Source organism: Protopterus annectens, chromosome 5.part0 (genome assembly GCF_019279795.1).
Source record: "Protopterus annectens isolate FY-2018-M chromosome 5.part0, PAN1.0, whole genome shotgun sequence".
In the NCBI taxonomy this organism is placed as follows: domain Eukaryota; kingdom Metazoa; phylum Chordata; order Ceratodontiformes; family Protopteridae; genus Protopterus; species Protopterus annectens.
In genome coordinates this window covers 1,289,629,941-1,289,651,788 of record NC_056735.1, presented here as the reverse complement: position 1 = coordinate 1,289,651,788, position 21,848 = coordinate 1,289,629,941, and the positions used below count along the sequence as shown (strand labels likewise).

Here is a 21,848-nt window from a genome sequence, read left to right as displayed (position 1 = left end):
CAGGGCCCTCCCCTTCGGTCTCACATCAGCCCCCAGGGTGTTCACCAAAGTCTTGGCAGCAATAGCAGCCCACCTGAGACTCCAGGGAATTCAGGTCTTCCCATACCTGGATGACTGGCTCCTCATCACCCCAACAAGGCATCTACTCTGTTCATGCAGGGATTACTTCCTTAATCTTGCTCCACGCTTTGGGTTGACTGTCAACATGGCCAAATCCTCTCTGGCTCCTACACAGGTAATAGATTTCATAGGAGTGAGATTGGATTCCAGACTAATGCTTGCTTTCCTGACTTCAGATCGGCTTCAGAACCTGAGGTTGCATGTACAGGCCATCCTCCAACTCCAAGCCCCACCGGCGGATTTGGTCCTGAGGGCTCTAGGATCCATGGCGGCAGCAAATTCTCTGCTGCCCTTAGCCTGTCTAAATATGAGGGTCCTACAGTGGACCCTCCAGGTGCAATGGTCCCTGTCCCGCAACACCCTGTCTCATCCCATTCCCCTAAGCAGGGCTTGCAGAAGGTCGCTCGTGTGGTGGCTCCAGTCCCTGAGCCTCCACACGGGACGCCCATTCTCGATGCCTCCTCCCATCGCCACAGTGACCACGGACGCCTCTCGCCTGGGGTGGGGGGGCTCTATTCAGGCAGAACGGTCCAAGGCACGTGGAACAACATAGAGACCTCCTTGCATATCAATGTCCTAGAGATGAGGGCGGTGCTTTTGACGTTGCAGGCACTTCACAGCCTTCTTCCGATTGGGACGATTGCGGTACAAACAGACAACGTCAGTTGTCTGGTACATCAACAAACAGGGGGGAACCAGGTCTTATCCTCTTTGTCGCGAGGCCATGAGAGTGTGGGAATGGGCGATATCCACCAACTGCTTTCTCATTGCAACGCACATTCCAGGACGGGCCAACATCTTAGCAGACAGGCTCAGCCATACAATTCTGACCCCATACGAATGGTCTCTCAATCCTCTAGTAGCGGAGCGAGTTTTTGCCCGATGGGGGCAACCCTGTTGCGATCTTTTTGCCTCTCCCTCAAATACCAAATGCAACAGTTACTTCGCTCTGATCCCCCCTCAGAGGGAGTCCCAGAGAGACTCTCTAGTACATGCTTGGCCTCCCGGTCTTCTTTACGCTTACCCTCCACTGCCCCTGATGCTAAAACTTTTACAGAAAGCCAGTCGGTTGGGGAGCAAGATGATCCTCATTGCCCCATTCTGGCCTCATCAGACGTAGTTCCCGTACCTATGGTCTCACCTGATTCATCCGCCCTGGATTCTGGATCCCCTTCCAGATCTCATTACTCACCATCTGGGTCTTCCGACCCCCAACCTGGTCAAACTCAAGCTGACGGCTTGGTTGCTCCAGTTCCACTCCTGATAAGGACTCCCGGAATCTCCTCACCAGTCAAAGCTATTCTAGTAGCAGCACACAAGCCATCCACCAGAAGGGTCTACCGGAGTAAGTGGAAACGTTTCTCCATCTGGGCTGAGCATCGTCACTTAGATCCTTTTACGGTGCCATTAACTTCAGTTTTGGATTTCCTAACTACACTCTTTCATCAGGGGGCTAGCTGCTCTACAGTCAAGGTACAACTAGCAGCGATTTTGCACTATCATGTAGGGCATGAGTCGGGCCCTCTTATTACCTCCAAGCTCTGTAAAGCTTTTCTCAGGGGTACCTTCCTCCTCAGACCTCCTGTCCAGGAGGTAGTACCCCCATGGGATTTATCTTTGGTTCTACAGGCCTTGACAAAGCCCCCTTTTGAGCCGGCGGCCACGGTTGATCTTAAATACCTCTCTTGGAAGATGGCCTTTCTGGTGGCCATTACTTCAGCTAAAAGAGTCTCTGAACTTCAGGCTCTCTGTGTCAAACCACTGTATTTGGCCTTCCATCAGGATAGAGTTTACCTCAGGATCAATCTGTCCTTTCTACCTAAGGTATCTTCAGAAGCTAACATTAATCAATCTATTAATCTTCCCGTGTTCTTCCCCAACTATCAGAACAAAGGAGAGTATCAACTGCATTCTTTGGACGTGCACAGACAATTGCGTTTTTATATCAATTGAACTGCTGCTCATAGACAATCCGACCAGTTGTTTGTCTCCTTTGCAAAAACCAATTTAGGCAAGTCAGTTTCTAAAGTTACCCTATCACGGTGGATAGCTAATTGTATCCTCTTAGCATATCACAGTTCGGGAAGGCCTGCACCTCAGGGAGTCCACGCTCATTCTACTAGAGCCATTGCTACATCAGCAGCGTTTAGATCTAGGGTTCCCTTGGATGATATTTGTTCCGCAGCCACTTGGGCTTCATCTCATACCTTTATCAGCCATTACAAACTGGATGTTGTCTCCAGAGGTAGGGCATCCTTTGGCTCTGCAGTGCTCCGGAATATCCTTCCATAAAGGCCACCCAAGATTCAGGTAGCTGGGGACTCTGTCCCAAAGGTTGCTGACAAATGAAGTGCCTACTTCAGATTAAGAAGTTATGTACTCACCATAACGTTCCATCTAAGTAGGTATCTTCATTTGTCTGCAACCATCCCCCCCTCTTTCCCCCTGACCAATATGATTCTGACTAGGAGTTGTCCTAGATGAGTCCCTTCCGGGACATAGTAACAGTTGTTATATGGGGCAAACTTGATCTGAGGTCAGTCAGGGTTGGCAGGGGATTATGGGTAAAGGGAGGAGCTAGGAGCTCGGATCTATGCTGTGGTGGAAGTTGTCAGCTCGGATCCGAGATTGGATCCGTATCCCAAAGGCTGCAGACAAATGAAGATACCTACTCAGATGGAACGTTGTGGTGAGTACATAACTTCTTATTACATCTGTTGAATATTCACAGACAATTACATTTTACCTTTACAAAATCAAAGAATTGAAGAAATATAAACAATTATTTGTTTTTTCTGAATCAAAGTTAAACAACCCAGTTTCTAAAGTGACTTTAGCCAAATGGTTGACTGACTATATGACCTTTGTTTATGAAAAAGTGGGTTCACCTTTACCAAAACCACTGAAGGCCCATTCCACTAGGTCTATGGCAACTTCTTCAGCCTTCTTATCTAGAACTTCCTTGGATGATATTTGTGCAGCTGCAACTTAAGCTAATCCTCATACCTTTATTGCTTATTACACATTGGATCTGGTCTCTAGAAGAAGAGCAGCCTTTGGCTCAGCTGTGCTCAGCAATATCCTTCCTTAGAGTCCACCCAGGATTTAGGCACCTGGGAACTCTGTCCCAGCAGTTAAGGAATGAATGAAAATGATAACATCTGTGTTGCCCATTTTCATTCTTCCTCAACTTTCCTCCCAAAAAAAACCCTTCCTTTGCTGTACTCCTGGAAAGATCAAAAGAAATATCCTTCCTTAGAGTCCACACAGAATTTAGGCACCTGGGAACTCTGTCCCAGCAGTTAAGGAATGAATGAAAATGATAACATCTGTGTTGCCCATTTTCATTCTTCCTCAAATTTCCTCCCAAAAAAACCCTTCCTTTGCTGTACTCCTGGAAAGATCAAAAGATGTTGGAGGAACCGTTGTTCCTTCATTTAAGCTCCAGGTTCTATTTCCTGATTCTCCACTACTATATATGTCTGTGAGTAGCAAACTAGATTTGAGGTATGTAAGATGACTAGAGCATTATGGGTAAAGGGAGACATTCAAGAGTTTCAGTGTTCTAAGATCTCCAAGAAGTAGTTGAGTCAGATCCAAGGATCGGATGTGAACCCAACTATTGAGGAAGAATGAAAATGGGCAACACAGATTGAACATTATGGTGAGTACTTAACTTTTGTTTTCTTTTTTTTTTTTTTCAATTTTTTATTTTTTTTTTGCAATGCTGGGCCCTCAAGCCACCTCTGGGTCCTAGGCAGCTGCCTGGTTTGCCTTGTACTGGATCTAACCTTGCCTACAGTACAATATATGCAGAGAATAAAAGGTAATGCATAAAATGTATGCAGAGAAAATTTTAAAAAAATGACGATATATATTCATACTTCACAACTGTCTAGATTTTGGCAGAATGTCCAGATGTTTGCATGATATTTTGGTCTGTTCCTCATAAAATTTGAGGTTTTCTGACAAACCGCTGATGATTGAAGTCAATAAATACATTTGAGTTTCAGAATTCATATCCTTTAGAAAATGCATGATAACAAATCCTGTTATTTTTAGCAACTTTCTAAGTTTATAAGAGCAATATTTAAAACGTGTCCCTATTTTTGGGCCTTTGTTACCTCCCTTATTATTTTAGGTTTTGTCTAGATTTCTTGTGCTAAAAAGTTGAGAAGTGTGTGTGTGTGTGTGTGTGTGTGTGTGTGTGTGTGTGTGTGTGTGTGTGTGTGTGTGTGTGTGAGTGTGTGTGTGTGTGTGTGTGTGTGTGTGTGTGTGTGTGTGTGTGTGTGTGTGTGTGTGTGTGTGTGTGTGTGTATCAAAAAGTAATGGTATAACAAATAGCTTGTTCTGTACAAGTGAAAATGAGAGAAAATATATCTGAAGGGAGTATTATGAGCAAATATATCAACAGTGAGACTAGTTATATTAGTTTTGAGATATAGGAGTGTGTTCTGCAGAGTAGTAAATGAGTAGGAGGAAATTGGGTTTTATGGAAAAGAAGAAATACTTGCATTGAGCTTGAGACTTCACATGAGCCTTTAGAGTGATCCTTAAGGTAGGCTGGGATAGATTCCCATAGCTTGGGTCAAGGACAGTGAAGGCATCATCCATGCACTGAAGTCTAGGGGATTTGGAGAATGAGACCTGAGTGGTCAAGACTTCTCAAGTTGCATGATGGAGCTTCTCTGAATAATTTTGAGTTAAGGGGAAGAAAGACTCACTTTTAGTAAGCCTGAATAGTTGTGAGGTGAGTAGAAAGTCAGCACATTGTTTGACTGGAAGTCTGCTAGCTTTTTCTATGGATTTGCAGTGGTGTTTATTTCTGTCAGAGTGAATTATGAATCTGCATATGGTTTTTGAGATGGTTTGAAAAGTGGCTGTATTTTGCCTGAAGGCTGTAATGATAAGAAGGAAACTACATTCTAGCTGAGCAAGTTAAATACCTTTGCCTATGGCATTCTTGTGGCTCTAGAAAGGACCAGGGAGACTATAATAGCCCAGAGTAAGAAAGACCTGATTTCTTTCTGAGTATTTTCTAGATGGATATGGAAGTTTAGAGAAAGATCCAAGCAAATTCCTTGATATTTGAATGTGTTAATATTTTCAGTTGGGTATTGATATGATTGTGGATTTCTAGGAGTCTGTGAATAGAGAATTTTTTGTCTGGTTCCAGAAAGCATTGTTTTAGCTTTAGCAGAGTTAAGTAGCAATTGTTTATCACTGAACCTCTGAATAAGGGAGTTAAAGTCTGCTGGAGTTTGAATTCAGCAAGATGGAGACAATGGTTGGAGGAGAATAGAGTCATATCATTGTGTAAAGCAAGAGAGGGAGATGGGGTAAAGTCAAACTGGAGTTTGTTAATACAGATGGCGAAAAGAGCAGCTGCCTGTGTTGAACCTTCAGGTACTCCTTTAATAGAGGAGTTGATAAAGAAAAAGAGAGAATGAGTGGCTTGTTCCAAGGCTGGCTTAGTTCTCCACTGCAAAACGTCATTAGGCTCAACCAGAGTATTGCATGGCATGTGAACTAAATTAGTGTAAATACATGTGCATTTATGATCAGGACAGACTTAAAATGGAGCACCTCTCATTGCCATGTTTCTGTTTATTTTCAGAGCATCTGTTTACAAGCTGGTTATGCACTGGCACTGTTTGCTTATAACAACACTCTGCAGCAGTTCCTGATACTACAGGCTGGAGGTATTCAGTTTTCAGCATTTGAGTCATTTCTGCAATCCCCTGTTGAAACTGAGAAGGCCAAGGCTGCATTCCAGGTATGCAAATACTTCTAAATGTGTTAATTACTAGGACATTACAACAGTCATACAACAGTTGTTATCAAATCAATAATTTGGAGAAACTCTATGTTTATGTACCTTGATTCGTCACCCATCTACTTTCCATTCCTTTACTGCTTTTGTTTTGCCTTTGAACATTGGCTTCTTAATTTGTTTATATTATCATATTTGTATTCCATCTGTCTACACTTTATGCTGATTGCCTTACATGCACTCTGCATCCGAACTTACAGGTAGGCAAAGCTGGTGTCAGTGTCAGATTATTTGAATAGGCACTTTTCTGAAATACGTCAGTATTTTCAAATATGGGCTCAATGCAATTAATAGCACAAGCAGTTATGTAGCCAGGCAGGAGGGAAGGAAAGTGAATGGGGGTTACAGGCTCACTCATCTTGGGGGAAGTGATGTTGTCTAATTTGAAAAGATCAGCTGCACTTATAGGAGTGTAGGTGCATCATCACAGCTGTATGGATCTGTGTGATTTCACACTGTATTCACTGGTGCACAGCACTGGTAGAGAGGTGGCATATGTGTTCACATGCATGAGCCTACTACAAGCAGCGACTGCAGAAGTCAAAAGTTATCAACAGGGATGGAGTTAGAGACTTCACTCCTCACAGATGAATCATTCCACCCACCTGACTCTTGCCTCACTAGGGAATGTATAAGCTAAAAGACCTCCCACCCTGAGCAAGGAATGAATGGGATGTAGGGCTCTCACCTTAGTTAGAGAATGTGTGGAAGATAAAAATAATATTTTCCAGTGACAATGTTATACATACAGAGCAGAGAATTTAAGTAGATAAATGATCTCTTGTATCATCCATAGTGATATGTAGCAGTTTTTATATAATATGTTAACCTGGTATAACATATAGCAATATGAGTGGTCAAGCTACAGATAAACTACAACACGTCACACACTGGGTTCATGAACATCTGGAGGGGCTGAGAAAAGTACATGTGCTGAAATATAGTGCAGTACAAATGTAAAGTTAAAGTCCCAGTGTGGACAGAGGACCAGCCCACAATGTGTAAATGAAACTGAAACCATATGTAACAACCACTGTAGCTAGGGAACACAAACTGCCTAGCACAGCATGCGTGTACTATACTAGTCAAAGTACAATATGATGACCAAATATAAATATGATGTTACACAGAACACTACAGCAAAACATGAAAATATAATAAATGCACTCCATCCATATTTGCAAGTGCTGCTTGTCACAAATATAAAACAATGGTAGTGCCTGAGTAAACAAGGTGAACAGAACATGCAGCAAGGAACAATAGCATGCATTAACATAAGCAGAGAAACAGCAAAATAAACATCTTGTCTACTAGACAAAAAGCATCACATTGTGAGTGGTACGCCCACAGCATAATGCTGTAATAGGAGTCATAGCTTTATGGTTAAGCTAGATACATTTTGGTCATAAGGCCTTCAAGTAATGCAGACTCTCTTATTGCAAACATAATCTTCCTGTCTGCAAGATGTTTATTCAATGTAAGTTTAAAGCATATTGATCCTGCATTCCTGGCATCAATTGGTAGTTTATTCCATATGGATGATACTAACTGTGAGATATAATAATCTCTCTGAGCTGTCTTATTAATTTTAACCTTGTATATAAGTCTAAAATGTCTGTTGCTAGTATAGTGTTGGTCTAAGATTAGGGAAAGACCCATTCTCAGTCAGTTATCAAATATTTTAGACAGGACATACTTTGCCCTAAAAGTCTGTATAGAATGCTGTGTAAGTTCAACTTTTTCTATGGTTTCTTACCATACATTAACACATTCATCATATTAACCACTGCTGCAGTAGCCTAACCTATATGGGTTATGTCATGCATCTACTAGGTTCCCCTCAGTGATCAAGTGAGAAGCACTCTTGTTGTTCCTGTGAGAGGGAGCAGAGAAGGATTTTCTGTTAAGTAAGAATGTTGTGCCCATCCCTAGGGAAGCTGCTGATGCTGCCATTAATAACTCTGTTACCCCACTTTCCCTGTCAAAAAGAAACAGAAAACTAAACATGTATCTGCTCCTGCTCACATTTCCCTGGGCAGGAGTAGTTTATTAGGTCTGGCTCAGGGTTTAATTCACACTATTGATCTTTCTTATAAGGCTATTTCTGGTAAAAGAAAAAGGGAATTCATTTTTCCTGAACAGATTTGGGATTCTGAGTCTGGGCAGGAATATGACAGGACAAATGTATTTTCTCCTTAGATTTCTGATTCAAACTCTGAAGAGACCTTGGTATCTGAATCTCCCAGTGAGGGATTCTCTTTTTCTGAGACTATTTAAGGAATGTGCCAGTGTTTTCAATGGGAGAACACTGAGAGTTTTCAGTCCCTCAGAAAAATACAAGCTGTTATAAATGGAATATTCAGAACCTACTCACATCCCTCCTGTGCTGTCAGCACTGGAGGATGTGTGTTTAACTGCCTGCAATTTCCCTGATAGCCAGTCTGCTGCACCTAAAAACAGATAAAATGTATAAGGTTACCGCAGTCTTTCAAGTTTTTATTCACTCATCCCAAACCTGACCCAGCAGTTATAGCCTTAGTTCATCCTACTGCTGCTAAACATTTAGTTAATTCCAACCTTTCTGTTTCTGACTTGAATGGTAAAATAATTGATAAGTATAAGGTGCTTTTGCAACTTTGATTTTCAGAATTTTGAATTGTGAGGCTCATATGTTAAAATTTACTCTGACTGTAAAACTATGAGGAACATTTTGTATGCAGTTTCTTCTTGTAAGGAAAAATCTGTGTAATTCATCACACTCGCCCATTTTCCAACTGTCCTTCATCATATGTTGTCTCAGGGGGTAATAGAGCCAGTTCCTCCTTCCCAGCTTGGGAAAGGTTTTTATTCAAGGATGTTTTTGATGCTAAAGAAAGGAAATACCTGGAGACCAGTTCAGGATCATTCTTTTCTTAACCATTTTGTGATAGTGCTCAAGTTCAAACTGATGTCACTCACAACCTGTTATTCCTTCTTCCTCATTTATTTTCTAGTTACACTACAAGTAAAAGACGCTTATCACACCCTTATTCATCCAGATTTCAAGGGTTTCTTAAGTTGTGTTTGTCTGGATCACATATTGTTCCCTGCCTTACCCTTTTGACTATCTACTGCACCAAAAGTATTCACAAAGTGTTTAGCTCCCATTATAGTTCATTGCAGGATACAGGGCATCCACATTTTAACATATTTAAATGACGTGCATATTTTGGCAGAGTCTTTTCCAAAGTGTCAGGAATGTTCTCTCTTTTGGGTGAGAGATCTCTTACACAAACTGGGAATCCAAGAGAACATTCAAAAGTCTTTTTTGACTCCATCATGCAGGATTGTTTTCCTGATGTGTCTGCTAGACACCTCAGATCAAAGAGCTTTTCTTCCACAGGAAAACTAGATTTCTGTGTAGATCTGTTTTGAAGGGTTTCCCAATCAGACTTTGGTCTGTGCAAAGGAATGCCTCAGGATTTGGGGTTTCATGGCATCTATGATTCTCATGATACCCCTGGCAAGACTCCAAGACAGATACAATGATATCTGACATCTCTTCCGTCCAAGCACCAACACACATTATCTTTTCAAATTCCATTTCTGGGATTCGTCATAATATAAATCACATGGTGGAGAGAGAGAGTAAATATCCCTAAACCCAAGCCTCCCCTCTCTCCTAAGCAGTCAGTCACAACAGTTGATTTGGACTTTGCTTGGGTTGCAGTGTCAGGAGGGATAGAAATGCAAGGTATCTGGGATGACAAGGGTAGATGCAAGCACACAAATATAAAATAAATGTTTGCTCTAATCAAGGCACTCAACTCCCTGAATAATCTTCAGTCATGTGGACCTGTTTAAGCTGTTACAAGCAATACCACATTCATGTGATACATCAACAAGTAAGGAGGAAGCAGATCTTACCCCCTTGGGATATAGCTTTATAGTACAATATCACTCTATATGTATCCTAAATCACTTCAGAGCAAAATTGTGTGACAAACAAAGTTTGAACCATCAGAACCAGGGCAGGCCCTCATGAATGGAAACTAGATCAGGGTGTCTTCTAAGATTTGATCCATTTGTGGAAAGTTCCTCAAGTAGACTGCTGTGTGCCCTGTCTAAACATTCAACTGGAAAAATTCAACTTCAGGACTCCATGCAAGAAGGCTTGAATGACAAATACCTTTTCTTTTCCTTGGACAGGAATGCTCCTCTGTGCTTTTCCACCCTTTCTACTGATACCCTGGGTACTTCAGAAGATTCAGAAGGAATCCCCCAAGATCATTGTGGTGACTTCCTTCTGGCCCAGGCAATAGGAGTTCTTCCTTCTTTATTGGAAATGGCTAGAAGCAATTATCCCAATCTCCCTCACAAAATGGATCTACTTACACAAAACAGGGGTGTTTGATACATCCCAACCTCAATAAACTTCAACTGACTGCCTAGATGATAGGGTCTTAATTCTCTCTTGACACCTGTTTACTGCGAAACTTCAGTAGGTACTAATGGAGGCAATAAAGCCTGCTACTAAAAAACATATATTAGCAAATGGAAAAGATTTTCTAGTTGGTAACAACATGACCAGAGCCATTCAGGGCTAGTGTTTTTTTCTGATTTTACAATACTTGTGTGAGTTGCTGTCCTATGGCCTTTCTTACTCCTCTATCAGTGCTCATTTATTGGCCATTTCAGCATGTCTGCCCATTGATCCCACAATGCATTCTCATGAGAGGGGTTTTGCATATGAAACCTTTAGGAAACCGCTGACTCCTCCTTGCGATCTTAAATTTTCTGTTAGAGAAGTTACCACTTGCTCCATCTGAACCAGCAAAAAACTGTTTTACTGATTTCTTTGACCTCTGCGAGAACAGCATTTGAGTTGCAAGTTATTATGATGAGTCAACCCTTTTTCGTTTTTGACAGAGAGAGGATTTCATTGAGAACTAATCCTTTTATGTAGAAACTGGTATCTGAGTTTACTTTAAGCCAAACTATCCATCTCCAGGTTTTCTTTCTTGAACCCAAAACTGAGAACGGATACTCCATAACTTGGATGTCCACAGACAACTTCTGGTACTATCTTGACAGAACTAAATCTTTCAGATCTTCACACCAGTTGTTCACTTCTTTTGAAGGTAAGAAGAAGGGACAACCTGTGTCAAAACAGATTGTTTCCAAAGGCTATACCGTTTGTTGTTTTCACCACCAAAAAAATATTCCTGGAAGAGTCAAGGCTCAACCTACCAGGGCTTTAGCTTCATCTATGGCTTTTTTGAAAGGATTGGATTCCAGAAGTATTCTAGAAGCAGCAACTTGGTCCTCTCTGGATGACTAATTTTGAAGATGACTGCAAGCTGTGGCAGTCCCTAAATCCCCAAATGACTTAGCCATCATGCAGGAATGTTTGTCCCAAATAAAAAAAACTGTCATCGACTGAAACTAAATGCCAGAAATGCAATATTGTATCCTTTGGGAAGTTATCATCCCCAGGGAACTACCACATTGATAATACATTCCTAAGAGTTGACACAGTTGTTTGGGATTTGGAAACATATGTAGAAAGTTACCTAACCTTTGACCAATATGGGTCCCTTGTTCTTAGAAAGACTTTCTATATTGCCCAGCTTATAAACAAAGAGATTGTATCTAGATCTAGGAAAGTTATTGTCTCCCTTTACTCAGCCCTTATTAGGCCAGTCTTTGAATATAATGCCCCTTTGGCATGTATCTGCCCAGACACATGCAGCAACTGTAATGCCCACAGAGATAACTTACTAAAAGGATACAAGGCCTAAACAACATGTCCTACATGGACCAACTCAGAGCCTTGTCACTACAGTCAGTATCTTACAGATTGCTAAGAGGTGACTTGTAAATGGCATACAAGGCATCCTCCGAGGTTCTGACCCATTACTGATGGATTTACTGCACATGAGCAAGCAAATAACATCAGAAATACTCAGTCTAGGGATCTAAACCTCTTCTGCAAGATCGACAGAATGGTTTGGAGTGACAGGTGTATCTCACAGAAGATACTGCTGTTATGGAACAGACTTCCCAACCACATAAAACAAAGGTCATCCCTGTCCATATTTAAAATTAACTTAGATCTACAGATGGGAAAAAGAAAATTTGCCCCAGAACTGCCCCCTGTATACTAAAGGACAGAGGCAGCTCCTAAATGCTTTATTACATGCATGGATTCCTTCAAATTATCTACTGTATGATCCCAGTTATTCTCATTAAGAGTAATATATAATTATTGACCATGGGATGAGTAAGGCCAGTCTATAAATAAATGGGTTAGGTTATTTTGACCATAGAAAGGGAAATTGACTAGGCTTAAAATGGATGGATAGCCTTGTACTTACCTATGAAATTATGTACATACTTTTACAAAGCACTATAAGCTTGATTCCTTCTGCTAATCTAGTTCAGGTTTTGTTAGTACCATTCTCCAGGGCCCCCCTGGACCCTTCTCCTTCCACCTCCTAAGTGTTGTAAGTTAAGCTAATCTACCTATATATCTCATGCTACTGCAGTAGTGATCAGTGTGATAAAAATTACTATAACAGTAGATGTTTGAATGATCACTGCTGCAGTAGCCACTCTGTCTCTCCCGACAGCCCCTTTAGTTTTTGAGTATGTTGTTTTGCCAGATATATATATATATATATATATATATATATATATATATATATATATAGGGTCTATATTATATTCTCGAAAGCCGACAATGTCAAATCTGACATTGTCGACACGAGAATATCGAACGCTCAGAATCTCGAGTTTGTAAATGGAAATCTCCGTAAGGGGAGATTGCTGTTCACTGCAATGTAGGGCAGTCTCAGAGTTGGTATGTTTAAGTAGCTGGGGGTGGGGGATGCAAGGGGGTTTGCCCCCCTGCTTAAACCTGTTAGGGTACTTTTTTCTTTTCTTTTTGTCTTTTTATAAGGTCGTTTTAAGACATCGACCATATGGTGTCGACCATATGTTGTTCGATGTTTTCAACCATGGATCTTAAAATATAGACTATATATATATATATATATATATATATATATATATATATATATATATATATATATGGTCTATATTAGATTCTCGAAAGCCGACAATGTCGAATCTGACATTATCGACATGAGAATAGCGAAACTGCTGAACATCTAACAAGTAAACGGAAATCTCCGTAAGGGGAGATTTCTGTTTACTTCAATGTAGTGCGGTCTCAGAGTTGGTATATTTAAGTAGCGGGGGGTGTTGGGGGTGCTGGGGGGCTTGCCCCTCTGCCTACACCATTTAGTTTTTTTTTGTTGCTTTTATTTTTTTTTCTGAACATTCAATGTTTTAACAGCTCGATCACTAAAGGTCGACCTTTAGTGATTCGAACTGTTAAATATTCAATGTTCTATTATAGACCCTATATATATATATATAAGGTGCCATAAAGCTTATATATATATATTATATCCTATAGGATATAACCCATATAGCTAAGGCTACTGCAGCAGTGATCATTCAAATATCTACTGTTATGGTAAGTTTACATACACATACTTAGTACTCTTTTATTGGTCACGCTATTGATTTATACAACACACATACATAATACACTCTGATCTTTTGACTCTATTATGTTAAATATTACTAAATTCTTATGTAATCCACAGTTACAAGTTTGTGTTGTCCTAGAATAACTTTTATGTGCCCATTCAGTCCATAAAATGCCATTGTACTTTTCTTAATGTTAAATTTTAAACCATTGTTTGCAGACCAGTCCATAATGGAGCCTAGATAAGCATTCATGTCCTTTACAACCTCAGACATTTCATTACCGGCCCCAGTTTTACAGTCTTCTACATACTTAGTAATCCAAAATTTTGGGGCAGTGGGAAAGTCTGAGAAGATCATACTAAAGAGCATTGATCCCAAAATGGAACCTTCTGGAACACCTGCAGTTGTTCCTTTCCAAGATGATTCAATATCTTATTTTATAACACACTGCTATCCTCATGTCAACCAATACTTTATTCATTTAGAATTCACATTACCACTGTATACATTTCTTAGGTTGTCTATCACAAGGGTGAAATCCACAATCCTGAAATCCACAATCACAGTAACATAATATAGAAGGCCAAAATGCTAAAGACTACAATGTCAAACTTCTGGGCTTCTCTTGGGTTTACTCTGGTAGGGATATATGGTGATAGAAGGGCAGCTCATTATCAACATAGGTTAATAGATCTCTAACTATGGGATCAGTTTTCAGAGGGGTATTGTCAGTGTAATAGTTACAAGGGAAGTTATGCTTGGGTTTGATTCTAACTATTTATTTGGGATAGGCCCTCTTGTAGGATCTTGGTGTTCTCTGGGAAGTTTATGATAGTGCTAATTTTGTAGACACAGACCCTTACAATTAGCTTTGACCTATGAGAATAAAATGTCAAAGAGGAGTAGCCTAAGGACTGATTCCTGGGATACTCCACTAGGGATAAGGATCTTTTGGAGGAGGTACAACCACCCATCCTTACTTCCTGGGTTCTATTGGTGAGCTAGCAAGACCTCATGCAAGCCTTACAGGATCACACATGCTTCCTACCCACTCCCCAGTGCTGTCTGCTAGCATGTCAGTATGCATCTTCATAAGGGAATATATTCTGGGTATTTGTGCTGCTTCTTTTACCCCTAAACCTCTGCCTGGTGTTGTTGTTGAAGAGGACTGATCTACCATTTGTCTTCCAAAATGAGTGAATTTGTATCAGACACGTACTCTAACTTTCCCTCACAATTTCTTCAGCACCTAGGCCATTAATCAAGCTCAGGTTACCTGGATCTCTGTAGGGATTTTATACAGCCATACCACCCTAAATGCACCATATCACCTCTGATCTCAGAAGCTAAAACAGGGTCGAGCCTGATTAGTGCTTGGATGGGAGACCATCTGGGAATGCCAGGTGCTATAGCCTACCCTAAAGAATGGATATGTGCCCAGAATATGGAAAAAAGCTCCAGTAATACCATTTCCAAAGAACAGCAATCCAGTCAGTATTTATAATTTTAGACCTTTTCGTTTAACTTGCCTTCTTGAGAAATACCTTGAAAAGCTATTTTGTCATATATTACCACCATATGATGTTACTGGGTCAGTTGTTTATCAACAGAGTTTTACTGCAGGGCATTCATGTAAAATGAATTGAGTAAACTTCCACTCTAGCATCCTGGATGCATTAGATATAGAGTTACCTACAGATGTCATTTAACTTAATTTTGCCAAAGCATTTAACACTATTCCATATAGTGAAATTATAAGAACAATGTTGTTAAAAAAGTATTATTTTGATAATTAGGTTGCTAAATGGCTTATGGGTTGGAGCTATATTGTGCTTATCAGAAGTAATGTCTCTGAGGAAGTTGAAATTACAGCTGGGGTACTCTAGGGTTCCATTTTCCATCAATTGTTATTTGTATCATTCATTTCCAGATTACTGAATGAACAGCATGTGATGGTAAGCAAGTTTGTTGATGATATAAAAGTGGGTGTAAATGTCACTAATGTTAAAGAGCAGAGATATTTTAAATCATATATATATATATATATATATATATATATATATATATATATATATATAAAGTCAAAAGGTATGTATTTAAATGCTAAAACAAGAAATATTTTGCATTTTGGTAAGAAAAACAAAAAACAGCCTTATCCTTTGTATGACTGAATGTTTACAATACTCAGTGGTGGTAGAAACTTGGGCATCACAGTAAATGATACTCATAATCTTAAAAATCACTTGAGTAGTATTCTTAGGAAACCATATGGAGTGATCAAAAACATTTTAGTTGTTTAGTTGTATCTATGTAATAATTGATGTTTTACTCATGTGGTTATAGACTACTAAGTGGGAACTTGATAATGTTTAAAATTTACAGAGTTGAAGTTCTTGCTGCCACTCATCCTTTAAGGACACAAAATAACTTTAATTTTGTTCAATAACCACCTGGTAAGACCGCATTTTTGCAATTCATTCTACCAGCATATGGCGAGAAGATTATGGAATGGATCCCCAGTTTGTATTAGGCAAGTAGAGAATTTATATTTAAATGATTAATAGATATGTGGTTCAAAGAAACTGACTATTGTCCTAGCTCTTGTAGTTGCAAGCTCTTAACTAGCCAGTAATTGATGTTCTATGCAGATGAGGCAGAACGATTTGGAGGATGTTTAAGACAAATACAGTGTGTGTGTGTGTGTGTGTGTGTGTGTGTGTGTGTGTGTGTGTGTGTGTGTGTGTGTGTGTGTGTGTGTGTGTGTATGTTAGTGTCTGTTTAGGTGAGTGTGTGAGGACGGTATGTGTTTGTGTGTGTGAGTTTGCATGTGTGTGAGGTTGTGTGAGTGTGTGTCTGTGTGCATCATTCATGTGCACAAGCACATACTTATGCATGTTACTGCAGTCCCAAGAACATAGCATTTCAAAAAACATTATGATGGAAGCAAAGGTCCAGTCAAGAGTACCATATCTTGCTGCTCAGCTTTAAGTAACAATGTTACTAGAATCAGAAATCCAGTTACATAAATTAGATACTATAATGCTTACAGTTTTCTAGCAAGACTTTAGCCAAGTATTATAAATACTTGATATGGTTCCAGTCTTAAGGTAAATAGAATGTATCAATGTAATATAAAAGTAGAGTTTGGTTCCTTGCAACCAGTGTAGATTTGTTTCTCCTGCCTAATACTTAACTGTGATCAAGGAAGGTACGTTTATCAGCTCAGTGTTTGCCACCACAATGTGTTATATCACAAGACAACCACAGTGCTACCATACAAAATACTAGCATTAAGTACACTGTTAGTTGGTAAAGCATAGAATCCCTTATATGATCTCCCAGAAAATACAAATGGTGTGTCACTGCAACACTAGTACAGTAAAGAAGAAAGCCAAACTTACAGATTTTTGTAGACACACATGTATGACAGCTGTCATGAAAGCAGTCAGTAATACTCATACAATACTTTGCACATTCCACATGCTGCACAGCATGCATGAATACTATTCACTTGAGTATGCTGCACAATGTGAGTATCTGAGGAATAGCAGGATAATCATAGTGAATGGTACCTATCGTCCTTGGGTCCAGTATGCCACAGTGATGTAGTCCACAGAAATTATGTGTACTTACTGGCCACCATTCCCAAAGAAAGCATAAACACCTGCATGTCCTAACATAAAAAAGTACCATTGTACTATTGTAGATATGCTAGCAAATCAAACACACAAAATTATACTGCCAGCATCAGTAAATTATGCTTCTATGATGTGTTCCACAGTAAGTATTACTGAAGCTTCAGGTGTATGAACTCCAACTCAGGTAAGCCAACATCTCCTGCAAAACAATGCTGTATATTTGTTGTTTAGAATGTTTTCTATCAATTGTGATTCAGTCAAATGTGTTTTCAGTCAACTGTGTTCAGCCAAATGTATGTACAATCAAGTGACATGGCTTTGTATTATACATATACCAATTCTACAGTGGCACAACTGTGAAAAATAGAGAAAACACATGAAATAGTGAATCACTACCTGCACTGTAAGCAGAACAGTGCAAGCAATAATTTCCTTTAAGAAGAAGCAACACATGAGTTACAGCTCATCCATTTGTGATCAATGCCTCCTACTCGACCACTTGTAGGGTGGCAATAAATTACAGATAATTTGCCTAGGGCATATACTAATATACCATGTGCTTGCACAGATAATTAATTTCAGTGTGATGCAGTAGCATAGGAAATAAGCAATGATGGGAATGTGAATAGCACATGTGATCATTGTGAAAGGTACTCATCTTCTAAGGGTATAGTATGTCATATTCAGTGTGCATGAGCATGTATACCCAAACTTGCCACTCCTTCCTGTAGTAACATACAAAGGACATGAAAGCCACATGGATGCTGTGACTGCCAAGGACATGAGGCGTGTCTAAGTAAGATTAACCATGTTCTGTATCATACATTCTGTACATGGCACACATCGCATTGCATGCAGCTGTCACCAGCATCCTAAAAAGCTAGTTGCAGAGAAGGTTTAGTTTCTCTATTGAAACAATAATCTGGCAAATTATAACATGTAGGATAATGGGACTTGTTAATACACATGAACAATAGTGTAGCAAGGGCAAGGTGAAGGGGTCACCTGCCCTGGGTCGCATACCTCTCAACTGTACAGATTTTCGCAGAATGTCCAGATTTTTGCCTCATATTTTTGGTGTGTTCCTCCTAAAATCTGTATTTTCTGGCAGATAGCTGAGGACTGAAGTAATTAAATAATGACAAACATTTGAGTTTAGGACTCCACATCCTTCAGAAATTCCATGCTAATACAAAACCTATTATTCTATCATCTTTCTAAGTTTGTAAGAGCAATATTTAAAATCTGTCCCTGTTTATCCACCCCCCATCATTTTAGGCTTTGTCTAGATTTTTTGCTCTAAGAGGTTGAGAGGTATGCCTGGGTGCAAAGTCTTAGGGGTGTGATTGAGAGTTCCTGAGTTCTTTTTTTCTATACCAAAATGCCAGTAGAGAAAGGCACCACTAATGTTTGTGCTAAGTAGAAGTTCATTTTGTGTTTTTTTTCACTTTTAGAGCTGGGGAGGGGGGATTTGGCTGATGTATGAAGCAATTGGTACAAAAGCACCAATAAGCTTTCTGTAGTAAAAGCTGGAGTCCTTTTTTGGCTCTTCACTTGAAGAGCTGTGGGGGGCACCATATTGTGGACTGGCACTGGAAACTACACAAGCCATGTATGGATCTGCAGATGAATATGTTTGCCAGATGGGCCACATTTCAAGACAGTAATGTTGGAAGGTCCCTAAACAACATAGACGCTATCACTGTTATAAATAATCATTTTTAGTCAAGCAAAACATGCACTATACTGCATAGCCTCAACTGAAGATTATGGCTGACATAGTGTTACATAGAGGGTGGCACAGTGGTGCAGCGGTGGCATTGTCACCTCATACCAAGTGTTACTCTGGTTCAGTTCTCAGCTGGGGTGCCTTCTATGCAGAGTCTACATGTCCTCCTTTCATTCACATGGGTTTCCTCCAGGTGCTCCAGTTTCATTTGCCTTACAGTACTCTACACAGTGCCATATATACTAACTGCAGTTCAGTGAAATGAGATTCAGTGAAATGAGTTTTCAATAATTTGAGTTTTCAGCAAAGTGGTCGGGGTGAAATGAAATTCAGTGAAATGAGATTCAACAAAACAAAGTAGACCCATATATATATATATATATATATATATATATATATATATATATATATATATATACACACACACACACACACACACACACACACACACACACACATATATGAGTATATTATAAAACATTGATGTTGCACATTAAATCAATTTCTGCAAATCAGAACATCAAATAAAATTGAAAAACAACCAAACAAATACCACAACAGAAAAAGAAAACAAACATTTCCTTTGTAATCAGTCAACAAAAAAAAAAAAAGAAAAACTCTGATTTAATGGTAGCTTTACACACACTTTGCCTTACTAGTGACACTATTAGAGAAAGGTGTTTTGGTAAGGCAATGGGGTTAGCAGCAGGGTTGGGATTATGGTTATCACACATGAGTAAGGATGGACACGGAGGCTTCTCCCTCTCCCCTGCACCACCTTAATCACATGTGCTAACTCCAGCCCTGCCATTGCTGCTATAGTTATGATTTGAAGAACACTAGGCAAATGGGAGGGTTCTGGAAGTGACGTACAGATGGTCCAGACACAATCTGGTTCCTCTAACTCTGGGGTTCTAAGTGGTGGCATTTTACCATCTTCCTCAAAAGTCTTATGTATATTTATTTATTCAGTTTGTTTACCGGGATAGTACACTGATCACAATAGACCATTTGCAGGCACATCCAGAGTGAAGAAATTCACAAACAAATTAAACAACAAATTCCCAAAAGGTAGATAATCCCATAGAGAATTGAAACAATATGCAAATATTATTGTGTAAAAAAACAATTGTGAATTAATTTTAGTAGTAGACATGAGAGGGAAGGAAGCAGGAGGCAAGAACAGAGGGTCAAAGTAAAAGGTGAGGAGGATGTTAGGTTGAGTGTCCACTGGAAAAGCACTTGCAGTCAGATTTTTGATGGAGGTATCTTTTGAGTTGCTCTCTGAATGTGGGAAACAGGAAACTTCTTTTATGCGGGGGGATGGACTGCCAGAGTTTGGGTGCAAGAATGGAGAAGGAATTGTCTGTACAATGCAGTTCATTTTGGGACGTCTAGAGTGAGGGAGTTAATTGAGAGAGGTTGTGGAGGTTGTAGGGGGTTGTTTTATTATGGAATGGCTGCAAGAGGTGGCAAGGCAGTTGGTTGAAGTAGTATGTAAATGAGAGACCCTTGGACTAGTTCAACTCTGTAGGAGACTAGTAGCCCTTTGGTTTTGTAGGGGGTGATGCAATGGTGTTCCTGAGGGGAGAATTGGAAATTAATTAGCTGATTTTCTTTCCAATGGACTTTAGAGTGGACAAGTTGTATTTGGAGGCTGGGGCTATGATGAGGAACCCGTATTTAAGTTGAGCAAGGAGGATTCTTTGCCTATTGCAGCTGTAGCCAGTCTGGATAAAAGGGGAGATATTTCCCAGGTCCAGAATAAAAGAGAACTGATCTTTTTCCTGGTGTTTTCAATGTGGCAAGTTAAGTGACTGGTCTATTAGGGAACTATTGAGATCAGTACTGTTGAAATTTTTAGGAGGTTTTTGTTTCTTTTCTTTTTTTTGATGTTCCAAATATCATACTTTTTTGTGTTGGAAGGTTTTAGGAGCAGCTTATGGTTATTTAGCCAAAATTTAAGGGAGTGAAGATCAGACTGAAGCTGGATTTAAATAGTTAAATGTGAGGAACTGGATTCAAGAAAAAATATGTCATCTGCATAAAGAGTGATAAGATGTTTAGGGAGATCAGAGGATAGTTTGTTAACAAAGATTGAAAACAACAGTGGAGGAAGTATAGATCCCTGGGGCACTCCAATGGTATGGAGTACTGGAGGTGATAGGGATGTGCTAACACCACAATCTAGGAGGGAATGAAGAAGTGGGAAGTGGTCAATAAGATCAGAAGAGAGTGGAGATGTTGGGAAAGTTATGAGTGTTATGTAGTGGGAGAGACCTGGATCGGTTTAAATACTGGTGGCTCTGAGGAAGAGTATGAGCAGAACTAGGATGAATTTATAGGGATGATTAAGTTTGTTGGGGTTTGGTAGTTTTGGAGGAGATGAGGAAAAGGGAGTGTGACATTGGAGATATATGTGAGTAGTAGGTAGAGAATGGAGTGTGTAAACAGGAGGGGTAAGCCTTGGAGTTCAAATGAATGATTGTGGGGCTTTGTGGTAGGTTACTGAAGTGCAGGGCGAGGGATGAGAGAAGAGGCAGTGCTATTAATGGTATACTGTAGTGTGTTAAAGGAATAAGGAGTAAGGCAGTGAGGTGGAGAAGCATTGTGGAGGCTAGGGTAGAAAAGGAGTTCTGAAAGTAAGTATCAGGAGTCTGTGTTGATGGGACAAGACCAGAGAGTGTATATGGTAAGGTGAAGGGGTTGCGAATGATCTGTTTGTTTTCATGGTGATGAAATGGTATGGAAGATTAGGGTGGGAATATTTCACATTAAGGTGGTTAAGGAAGTGGGATGCAGTTTTAGTGAAGTTGTGTGTTTCTTTAATGGGTAGTCAGAAGTTTGTGGGAAGAGGGTGGAGACAGTGTGGTATAAACTGGTGAGCCTAGGGGTGGCTGGAAGATTGGGGGTGGCTGGAAGATTGGGGTGGGAGGAGAGCAAAACAGGACACACCTCCCCCAGCTGGATTCAATCTACCAAGGTGTGC

The 21,848-nt window shown here is 40.0% G+C and overlaps 1 protein-coding gene across 1 annotated transcript in view; it reads left to right on the top strand.

Moving 5' to 3' along the window:
- The window catches only part of LOC122802354 (ankyrin and armadillo repeat-containing protein-like), a 1,115,117-nt gene extending 1,094,441 nt beyond the window's left edge, over positions 1-20,676 (top strand). The window contains exons 21-22 of the mRNA XM_044071991.1: positions 5,738-5,896; positions 20,494-20,676. Coding sequence (XP_043927926.1) covers positions 5,738-5,896; positions 20,494-20,676 — 342 coding nt within the window. The remainder of the gene's footprint in view (positions 1-5,737; positions 5,897-20,493) is intronic.
- Positions 20,677-21,848: the final 1,172 nt, after the last annotated feature.